Source organism: Oreochromis niloticus, linkage group LG16 (genome assembly GCF_001858045.2).
Source record: "Oreochromis niloticus isolate F11D_XX linkage group LG16, O_niloticus_UMD_NMBU, whole genome shotgun sequence".
Lineage (NCBI taxonomy): Eukaryota > Metazoa > Chordata > Actinopteri > Cichliformes > Cichlidae > Oreochromis > Oreochromis niloticus.
Genome location: NC_031987.2, coordinates 6,044,084 through 6,055,636, shown reverse-complemented (window position 1 = coordinate 6,055,636; position 11,553 = coordinate 6,044,084). Strand labels below are relative to the sequence as shown.

General features: G+C 37.9%; 1 protein-coding gene across 5 annotated transcripts in view; it reads right to left on the bottom strand.

The window, feature by feature from the left end:
• Positions 1–701: 701 nt before the first annotated feature.
• Positions 702–11,553, bottom strand: part of slc4a3 (solute carrier family 4 member 3) — a 65,994-nt gene continuing 55,142 nt past the window's right edge. For all 5 annotated transcript variants that reach the window (XM_013270257.3, XM_013270258.3, XM_003443324.4 and 2 more), the window contains 2 exons: positions 11,031–11,204; positions 702–8,205 (listed from right to left, as the gene is read on the bottom strand). In XM_013270257.3, coding sequence (XP_013125711.1) covers positions 8,128–8,205; positions 11,031–11,204 — 252 coding nt within the window. In that variant the 3' untranslated portion in view covers positions 702–8,127. The remainder of the gene's footprint in view (positions 8,206–11,030; positions 11,205–11,553) is intronic.

Genomic DNA, 11,553 nt, shown 5'->3' with positions numbered 1-11,553 from the left:
GCGGCACACCTGCACCAGGGTAAACCTCCACCTACCCCACTCCTGCTTTACAGGTGAAAATAGAGCAACAGGACCGCTAGTCTTTGATTTTATTTATTTTCTGCTGTGTTTTACTTTCATCTATTTGAAAGAGTGAGTGTAAACACAAAAAAATATTTTATTTTATGTGCTGGAATGTGCAGAAAATAGGTTTAAATGTTAAACAAATTTCTTTCAGTCAGAGAATGTTGCATATAATTTAATTTTTGCTTGATGCATAAAGTTAAAAGATTTAAAGTTTTAAAAAGAGACGTTTCCATTTGATTACATTTTGTATGATGGATTATGCAGAAAAAGTAGAATTGGGCTGAAAGATCTATTGCTTTATCTATTCAGGTTGTAAATTGTGTTTTTAAAAAGTAACTAAGTAACTAATTACTTTTGAAAATAAGTAATCAGTAAAGTAACGGGATTACTTTTTGGGGGAAGTAATCAGTAATTAGTAACTGATTACTTTTTTCAAGTAACTTGACCAACACTGGTGACTAGTAACTGACCTTATCTCCAGTCACCATCATAGTGTTGGTATGTGGCTTTCATAGTGTCAGCACAGAAAGCATCCACTACAGGTCGGGTCCTTTTTGACAAACGCTCTCATGAGAAACCTCAGATTTTAACAAAAGACACTCTTGACCTTATGTGCTGCCTCTGCACTTGGACAGTTTTTATTTTTTTTCACTAAAAATGTTTTTAAAATGTTTTTTCATTTTATGAATCATCATTATGACCTGTACAGAGTGAGCCAGACTTATCACAAGTACTGGAAGCCGTCCCGAGGTACACACACAGGCAGTCTTGAGGGGGACATTGACTAAATCTACAAAGCTATGTTTTTTATGTTTGAGTTCCAAAACCATAATGCACAGAAAACAACAACATTTTACAGGATTTTGTCATCCAACTGTCAAACTATGGGATATATTTTGTTATTTAAAAAATAACATTGTTTTAAACATTACCCTCCATAAACAAATATGAACACAACTGGCTGAAATCCATGAAAATGTAACCTTTTTATTGTTGTAGTGATTTTTCTCTTCAAAGGTCAAACACTGTATTTCTCTGTGACTCGTTTGGTAAATGTACAGTATATATTTATCACATTATACAGTCTGTAAAATGAAAATACACTGAGCACTTACCTAATGAATGTCCTTCACTTCCATTATTTTGTCTTATGTGTGGCAGAAGTAATCTGGTTTATACTGTAATCGTTTTATGTTGACAGAAATAAAAACAATTCCATTTGTATTTGAAACACATAATAAATATTTATTTCAGACAAAAAAATAATGCTTTACAGTTTTTTGAAAACCTCTTTATAGCCATAGCAAGACAGACCTGCTATTAAAGTATTCACATGACCTAAGTGTCAGTCTACAAATGCAAACATACCGCATTTAATTATTTTTTCATCCAATTACTACTTAAAAGGACTGCTGTGCAGAGCTCATGCAGAAAACTGTGTCAGTAAAACAATGTAAAGGTCCATTAGGTGTTTTGGGGGATTTCAATACTTGAATAATTTTATAGTTACTTGTAATCTGCAAAGGATGCTCTCTTAATCTGACTGAGGATCAGTTGCCCAGCATAAAAACAGAAAGCAAGAGCCAAAGGGGACTTTTCTCAAGAATCGGTGGGTAAACTAGAGACTGTTCAGATCCAGGAGTCCCAATTGGTGATATTATGTCTAATAAGACTCTAGCATCATTTATGCACAAGGTGTTTTTTGGTATTTGTTACCTGATGCACCCGGTTAATTAAATAAGTGCCACTTCAAACTCCTTGTTCCCCAACATGCAGGTAAAGTTAACCAAGTAGCGCCTAACTCTAATGAGAAAATGTAAGCGAAAGAGTGGAAAACAAATAAGATTTGCTACTTGGCTGAGTTTTTAATTTCATGATTGAAAAAGAACATTAGCATCATATCTTTCAGTGCTCTCTCTCTCCAACTTGCTAATGCGGGTCTCTAAAACGGGACCATTATTTGTCAGCAGGCAATCTTGCCACCAAAAACACACCTTGTGCATAACAGGGAGTCCCAATTAACTGCTGACCCGTTGATCATGAGACACGGACTTGCTAGCTGTTGTGTGTTGTAGAGCTCTTTGGTCTGGATCTTATTAAAACCTTGCTTAATGCAGCTTACACTGTGCTGGGAGAAACGTATAGTAGTTTTGTCTTTTGTGGATCAGTCACACTAGAGTAAAAACAGTCCTTACGATTCATGGAATTTTGTTGCTGTCAAAGACCAAGTGCAACTACTTGTGTTGACCGACTGTTCAGAGGTTGAGTGGGCGACGCCCTCAACCTCTGGGCAACCACTTTCAACTGGACGGCAATTGCACAGGTTGCCAAGTGGAGGCAACTTATAGCCGAATAATCATGGTGAGACAGGGACTGACTGGAATCGCTCTCAGACAGGCAAAGGTTTTCAAATAATCATTGAAAACCTTTGAAAGAGTCGGTCTGTGCAGATGAGTGCAACTCGACTGCGACAACTCTTTGCAATACAGGACTCGACTCAAGTGGTTGCCAGCTGCTTGTATCCTGATTATATTCCTCTATTAAAAACAAGGTTGCAGAGTGCTTGCGTCATTTTCCACAGGTAAAAGCACTTCCTACTGACTCTGTCTTAGTGCTCTTTTACCACTGTCTGGACTCAGTAAATTTGCTTTGAAGAGTACAACTGACTGGGAGTGGTTGCAGACCTGGTCAGAGCTGCAACACGAATGCACAAGGTCACAAAAGTTTTGTTCATTTTGTTTTCCCTAGTGTGACTTCAGCATAAACAAGTGGCATAGTCGTAAAAATCATAGGTGTTTCTTACTGAACTGAACTGAACACCTTCTATGTTCTATGAATAAAAAAAATACTATCCACAAAAAAGAACATTAAAAAACGGATAATACTGGAGATAGCATTTAATTTACAGCAGGAGATGAGGAAAATCAGATACCAAAAACCAAAGACAGAAGAAAAAAAATAATGGCATTCCTCCAGCATCCCTTATACTTCTGCTGCTCTTAGGAAAATATCAGTGTTACAGAATTTCCTTGCAGTAGTTAATCTTGTTTCACATGTGTCTGATTTATAGTTATATATGGTCAAACCGAGTACACTATTCCATATGCTAAAAATCCAAGCTTGCCAGACGTCTTTACTCAAACTGATGACAGTGGATTAGCCTTGGTTCAAAAATAACAGAGCCAAGTCTTAGAATTGGGTGGGTGGCCTGGCCTGCTACCATGGAGGTATAAGGCGACGAAATGAGGTGACGTGAGAACGTTGACATGACAGAATTTTTTTAAGGGTCAAAAAGACCAGAAAGATTTTTCTTTTCATCTCGTGTGTCCTGACATCCAACACCAGACAGGACCAAGAGGCAGCGCCACACCTTTTCTTATCTTAATAATACCCACAATTCCACTTTTTTTTTTTGTGTAAATACTGAAAGGATGTTTTGGTAAAACTGTTTGCTGGTTCTTTTTAGGCTGTGGCCTCCACAGACACAGCAGCTCGTGTCACACACACTTGTATCGGACATACACCTTGGGGCCTCTTTCACCATCACAGGTCGTATAAGCACAGCATTGTTGACAGACAACAACTTTGGCTAAAAAATGAACTATCAAAGCTTTCACTGCATATTTAGTCATTAATGACATCAACAAGGCATTTTACTTTAATCTAAAAAATAAAATCTTTACCCCCCTTTTGATTCTCATGTTCTCAGCCACTCACAGCTGGCTGTACAGCATCAACTCTTAGTCTCTCATAGTATTGCACTTAGTGTTCTGTGTACAACTAACATTAGTGTGCGCTTTTATGTATGGAAGTTAAATAATGACAAAACTATTAGACATAGAACAAATGTAAGCTTTCAACAAACTATTAAACAATGTTAGTCTGCCTGAACAGATTTATAAATGCTTTTCATTTTCATTTTTTAAATAAAACTATATACTTACTGGTCACTTCATTAGGTACACCTTGCTATTAACAGGTTAGATTTTGCCTTCAGAGCTGGCCTAATCCTTCATTGCACAGATTCAATAAGGTGGTGGAAACAATCCACTGAGATTTTGGTTCAGACTGACATGATAGCATAGCTTTGCACAGTTACTGCAGATTTGTTGGCTGCACATCTACCATCTCCCAATACACTGCATCCCAAAGGTGTTCAATTGGAGCGATAGCTGAAGTCTAGTTTAAGATCACTTGAGCTTTGTGACATGGTGTGTTAGCCTGCTGGAAGAAGCCAGCGGAAGATTGGGACATTGGGGTCATAAAGAAATGGACATAGGAAGCAACAATTCTTAGGTTGGCCGTGGTGTTTAAAAATGGTTGTTACACATTGTTTTTGCCACAATAACATCCAAATGCTGCTTGCTAAATTTCTTTTGGACTCACAGACTACAACTAGCAAGTACAGCTTTCAGGGTGACAACTACAGTGGAAGGTAGTCCAGGTTATTTCAAATGAACTGTCGTCCTTGTAAATGAAATAAATACAAACTGAAAAAATTGTCTGTAAGGCAGAAAATATGAGGGATGCTTGCTTACTCAGGGCAATCTAGAGTTTATCTTACACTTTTTAAATTTACACAATATTAGAATACTTTTGATTATTTAAATAATTCTAGATTAGAAAAAATACATAAATGTCACAAAAAATGAAGAGTTAAAAAAACCCCAAAACATCAACAACAAAAATAGTTTTTTCATTTTTTTTGCAAAATTATTTGGCAGTGCACTTTCTAACATGGTGACCACTCATAGTTGTGTCATTAGTGAACTTCCATAAATCAAGTTCCTGCCCCTAAAAACACACTCAGTCACAGGCAAACATTCAATAATGTCACGAATATGGTTGGGGTGGGTATAAAGAAGAAAATACCTCACTGTCTTTGCCCTCAGTTTGCCATTCCAGTCTCTTTAAACTACCGAAACATAAACACATGGTTGAAAAGGTCCATTAATAACGCAGCCCATTTTAAATGAAACTTGCACAGAGTGCTAATTCAAAGCACATTGTGTTACTCATTAACTCGGGGAGCTGCAGAATTAAATACAGACTGCAGCAGGTGTACGCTTCACATCAAAGAGGAACTTCAAGTGCAGGCCTACAGAGAACAATCTGGGGGGAAAGAGAGATTAATTTACCGTTAAACTTCTATGTCACTTCACTGGAGTAAACACAATTCTCTGCACTTGACCTCTTTTTCCTACATTGTACAACATAAAAGCCGGGACTGTAAGCCATAGATTTTTACATAGCAAGCGCCGGATTGCCTTGACCGCTTTATTTACACAAAGAGGCAACAAACTAAAGGCTGGGGAGCAATATTTACAGATCAAAGGTCAGTTTCCCCTGAGACTGAATCCTTGCATGGCTCATAATGTAGGGCATGGTTATGTGAAATAAGATACACATTTTTTTCATGTGCATGAATTACAGTACATTGCTGACCATTTAAAGTATGTTTATAGTGGGGTTTTGGCCTTTTTGCCAGCAATTTATAGAAACCTCTTCAGCTGCCAAGCAGTCCCTCTCTCTCCTAACTTACTATGCACTGTTTTCTTTTAAAAGGGTCATAGACTAAATGTTAGCAGTACATACTTTTTGGTAGTAACAGTGCAAAGAAACAGACTTTCATGTTGAATTAACTTTTTTGCCCAGCATCCTCCAGAGTCAGGAATTTGGGTTTGGGTTCAATCATCTTTGCTGTTCTTTTCCACTTTCACTGAATGTGATCAAAGAGTGTGCCATCAAGATATTGTAAGAAAAACAGCAGACAATTGCGTTTGTGTGACTTTCTGCAGATATCCACCCAGTTAAAATCCCCAGGACTCAGCTGACGCTTCCCGAGTGTGTCAGTGATAAAAGCAAGGGAACCACCGAATGGAAACATGGAGAAAGACCAGAACCCAATGTGCTCACTTTTTTTGTTGCATTCAACAACTCCCGTCTGTTTTAAATCAATACGGATAAACTTTATAATCCTAATGTTTGGTGAACCAGACACTGAATATCCTCAAAACATCTAAATGTGAAGCTTCTTCATTTCAATTCCTAAGCTTTTAATTGTTGACCGTAAATGGACCATTGATCCAAATATAGTAAAATCACACCAATTTTTAACACTAATCAATAAATTAGTTTAAGCTTTTTTGTTGTTTTATGTACAGCAGCTGTTATGTGTTTCTGTGTGGCAGAAAAAGGTAAGGCTTCTGAAAATGTGCATGTGTCAAAACTACACTTCATTAGGTATACCTTAGGTAGTATCATGCTGGACCCCCTTTTGAGATCTGGTGGAGGGCATTTGAGGTTTTTGACCTAGCATGCATCCTGCAGGAAAGAGCCATCAAAAGTGATGTACAGTGTGGTCTTCTGCTGCTGTAGCTTATCCAATTCAAATTTAATATGTTGTTCATTCAAAAATGCTCTTCTGCATACCTTGGTTGCAATGAGCAGTTAATTGAGTTACTGCTGCCTATCAGCTCAAAGCAGAATCTCCTCTGCCCTCTGGACCTCTGGCATCAACAATGCATTTTCAGACCATTCTGTATAAACCCTCGAGATGGTTTTGTGGGAAAATCCCAGCAAATCAGCAGTTTCTGAAATACTCAGACCAGACTGCCTATCATCGACTACCATGTCACATTTAAAGTTACTTAAAAACACCTTTCTTCCCAAATCTGATGCTTGGCCAAATTTCAAGAAGTCATCTTGACTATGTCTATATGCATACATACATTGCTGCAGTTGCTGCAGTATGATTGACTGATTAGATTTGCAATAACAAAGAGATGAACAGGTGTACCTAATGAAGCAGCAGGTGTTGGTTGCAATATAGGATAACTCTAAAAACAGATGGTAAATTACAATCCCAAGCTCACAGTCTTTCTGTGCAATGCAACCTTCATGCATCCTGCAAATGTTTAAATGCTCCCAAACATTTTCAGTACTATTGTGTCTGTGTTAGCCAAGTGTGTTATTCATGACATCTCTTAAAAAATATACCAAATCTCGCAAAAAACTGACAGATACTTTAAATAAAGACACATTTTTCTGTTTTTAACGTGTCACTCTACACAATGTTCTTTATATTTTACAGTAACTCTAACAGTAGCTTAAGCTATCCGAAATCTAAATACCACTAAGAACATGGTATAGCGTTAAGTCCAAAAGGTCACAAAATAAATAGATACAACAAAGTAGAAAAATAGGTTTAGACCATGTTAGCTATTTACTTATACATCCAAGGTCATAATAATGGGATCAGTGGAGGGCATTAATCACCTTAAAAAAGTACAGTGGCAGCCCATGAAGAGGCACAGTCTCTAGGGGATTTTGGCTTCATGGGAGACTACATTTAGAGATGAGGACTTGTGCCAGGGAGCTGGGTTGGCAGAGAAACATGACCTTTTTTTCTACAAGTCTGTACAGAAAGGAAAAGGACTGACTTAACTCCTCGTTTGCACACCATTGCAACCTATAGACAAAGGCAGTAATACAAAGGAAAAAGGCAGTTTAACAACAGAGGCAGTAAAACCCATTGAAGGCTTTACATTTAGAGAAAGTTCATTTGAAGAATTATTAAGTTTGATTGAAATCCTCTCCTCATTAAAGCAAATGTTTCCTTTCTCACAGATCAGTGCCAAAATAAGCCTGAATTAATCAAGCCTGCTGCAGTCCTAAAGGTCCCCATTATCATTGCACTTATGCCCAGAACCTGGAGACTAATTAAAGGGAGACATCAGGTAAAAAGAGTTCATGTAAGTTATGTTATGTTTCTAGATTTGTATAGTCCGCTTCAGGTATGCATTCAGTGCTATTTCTGTCAGGGTTAAGACATCGACACCACCACAAAGATCTAACATTAGATGTGCTTGAAAAAAAAAAAAACTGGATTAAATAAAGGTAAAAAGTGCTTATCCAGCTAAAGATTCTGTATATTTTACAAACACCATTGAAGAAGCTCCTCTTGCTATCCAGAGACAATGAGGTTTCCAAGATTTGCTTCCTCCGATTGGTCAGATCTGCAGGATGTAGGTGATTCTTTTAGCTGGTTCCAGCTTAAATTTATACAAGCATGTGGATCTCATTGTACTCATCTCGTCCGTCTTCATCAAAGTTGGGCGAATCTTCATCACAATCCAGCTGCAAAGGGTTGAAATACCTCATTATTTTTATTTAATGTTCATTCTGGACAAATTAAGCACAGTTTAGCAATGCATGCATTTTGACTGAGCAGTACTCTGTTAATTATACACAGCAATTAGTGCTTCTAAGATCAACGCCTGAAAAAATAGGCTGCTTTTCGCGAACTAAGGCTTTAGCACAGAGCCCAAGAGACCAGCCGGCAACCATCTGCCAGTCATGTATTCCCTGACCACTTGGCGAGTGGTTGCTGAAGGTTGATGGCATTTGCTGCCGCTAGCTACTCTGCTAGCAATGGTGAAATTACGAAAAGCGTGACACAAACTGTTTTCTGGAAACAGAAAACATTAACCTTTAAAATAAAAGCTGCATCTTTTGATAATTGTTGGCTGCAGTGGCGTGGCACAACTTTTAATCTGAAGGTTTCTTTTTTTTCCAAGGTTTACCACTGATCAGCTATTATTGACTTTTTAGCGAGTTCAAATAGCAACTGGCAGCAACTTAACCTAACTGAAACAAAGACAGAAACAGATGGAAAAAGCTAGCCTGACTGTTTAAAAGTCACCAAATCTTGAACAAGCAGACTACAGTGATGTCATCTAATTTTCTTTGTTAATCTGCATTAGCCAACTTAGCATCACAGATCCAGGCTTTCAAATTATGTTTAAGATGTAGACAAAAGTAAGAAATTTCTTAAAACATCTGCTTTTAAAAAAATATAAAATTCTTTCTCTTTATATACAGTTTAGAACCGAGTTATAGCTTGTTATTGGAAAATGTGGTAACAAGAAGAACATTAGTGAAACAATTACAATCCCCAGTTCAAAAAACACATTGGAATGCTGTAATTTTAACTACATAGAGAATGCAATGATTTGCAAATCTCATAAACCCATATTTTGTGAACTATAGAACACAGAAAAAATACAAATGTTTAAATTGAGACAATGTACCATTTCAAGGTCATACGGTCATTTTGAGTTTGATGGCAGCAACATATCTCGAGAAAGTTGGGACAGGGCCATGTTTACCACTTTGTAGCATCTCATCTTCTTTTTACATCAGTTTGTAAATGAACTCAGGAGAGCAGATGCTGGACTTTTGGGAAAGGAATGTTGTCTCATTCTTGTCTGATAGAGGATTCTAGCTGCTTAACAGTCCTGGACCTGCTTTGTTGTATTTTTCATCATGTCCCAAATGTTTCAGAAAGGTCTTGTAAAGGTATGAAGTATGCACTTTAGCATTGTCTTGCTGAAATATGCAAGGCCTTCTCAAAAAGACAATGTCTGGATGGGAGTGTAGTTGCTCTAAAAGTTGTATATACCCTATGGTGCCTTTCCAGATGTGCAAACTAAGGCACTCATACATCCCCCTAGAATCGGAAATGGAGGCTTTTGAATCGATAATAAGCCCGAGGTTCCCTCTCCACTTTAGTTCAGAGGATGCAGCGTCAATGTTGTCAAAAAAGAATTTCAAATCTTGATTTGTCTGACCGCAGAACAGTTTCCCACTTTGCCTCAGTCCATTTTAAATGAGCCTTGGCCCAGAGAAGCGCATTTCTGGATCATGTTTGCTTATGGCTTCACAATTTTACACTGAGGAATATTATTCTGAGAGCGTTCCACAATTCCCTTTTATCCAGTCATGTAATCGACCAGTTGCCAGTTAACCTAATTACTTACAAAATGTTCCTCCAGCTGTTTCTTTTTAGTGCCACTTACTTTCCCAGTCTTTTGTTGCCTTTGTCCCAACGTTTTTGAGATGTGTCAGATTCAAACTGAGCTAGTATTTTTCTTGAAGCAAGAAAATGTAGCAATACAGGAAAATGTAAACCTTTATGTTTTATATATTCTCATGTGAAGAAAATATGGATTTATTTATGAGATCTGCAGATCACTGCATCCTGTTTTCATTTACATTTTACAAACAGTTTCCACTTTTTTGGGATTGAGGTTTTATTTTATGTAATTATTGTAGAAAATCATTGATGGCATGTGTCAATCTTGACTAGCAAAGGTTCAAATTATGTACTTAGTAGGTTTTTGTAACCAAATTAATTTGAATTTTTTATTTTTTTTTAAAATTGCATTTCTCATACATGGATCATTAGAAGTTTTCCAGGAATGACTTTCCCACAGGTTCACATTATTTCATCCACTAATGTGAACATGAGACAAACCAGAGCTACAAGTCCATTTTCCCCCTTTGACTTTCTTTGGTTTACCAATTGTCTATAGTGCAGAAAAGCAAAGAAAAGAATGTGAAACAGGAACATTTATTATGGAGTTCATACAAGGGTGAAGGTTCGAGGGAGCGGAGGATTTGACGTCAAGGAGGTTCAGCTTTGGCAATTTTCAACTTTTGCCAGTCCTTTAGGTGGTTTGGGGCAATTCTGCAGCGCAGAGGGTTCATGAGAACACATCACAAACGGTGGTCATGTTAAGAATAAGCCTATTTTCTTGCTCTTAAAAAGCTGACATTTACGAAATGGAAGGTTTTAATTTGACAGTGATGACATGTATGGGTTTAGGCAGATCTGTCCAAGAAAACATGAAACCCAAAAGCAAAAAGCAATATCTGCGTATGTCTTGAAATTATTTGGATGAGAAAGCTGTCCATGATCACAGGGGGAAAAAAAAAAATCATCAGAACTGTCAGGGGTCAAGTTTGTTTCAAGCCCTGACACGTCAGTATTAGACCGATATAGAAACATGCCAACGTCCGCTGAATTTTAAAATTGCCGTATACAGTAAGTATCTCGAGGCTATGTGGGATCGGATGATTGTGGCAAACATTCTCGGAAAGCCTTTACTACCCAAACCTACCGCCTGGAGCTCACGCTCCTCGAAGATCCTGGAGAGGATGAGGCGTCGCAGTGGCACCGTCATGATGAGGACGAAGGGGAACGCCAGGGAGGCCGCAGTAGACTTCACTACCCACAGAGCCACGATGCATGCCAGCTGGATGATGGTAAACATGTTCATGCGCCATGTCTTCACCTGAAGAAACACACACGTATTGGTCAGAGGGTTAGAAACCAGGAAATTACAGCACAGACAGAGATACCCAAAGATGCACAAATCACATTTTTGGCTCCATCTAGTGGAAAATTCTGCATCTAATCATATGATTTAAACATGCATGAGGGTTTGATTTTCTGTCGCTCTTTTTTTAAGAAATTCACTCGGGAAAATTTTGAATTACAAAGCCATTAAGACTGGATTTTAAGACATGGGAATGGTTGTAATTTATTTACAGTCTCATAGGCTTTATTGTAAGTTATCACGATAAGCAGCTGCAAAGTTGCTCTTGCTGTGAATGGGAGACTTGTTAGCAGGGAGTGTTCCC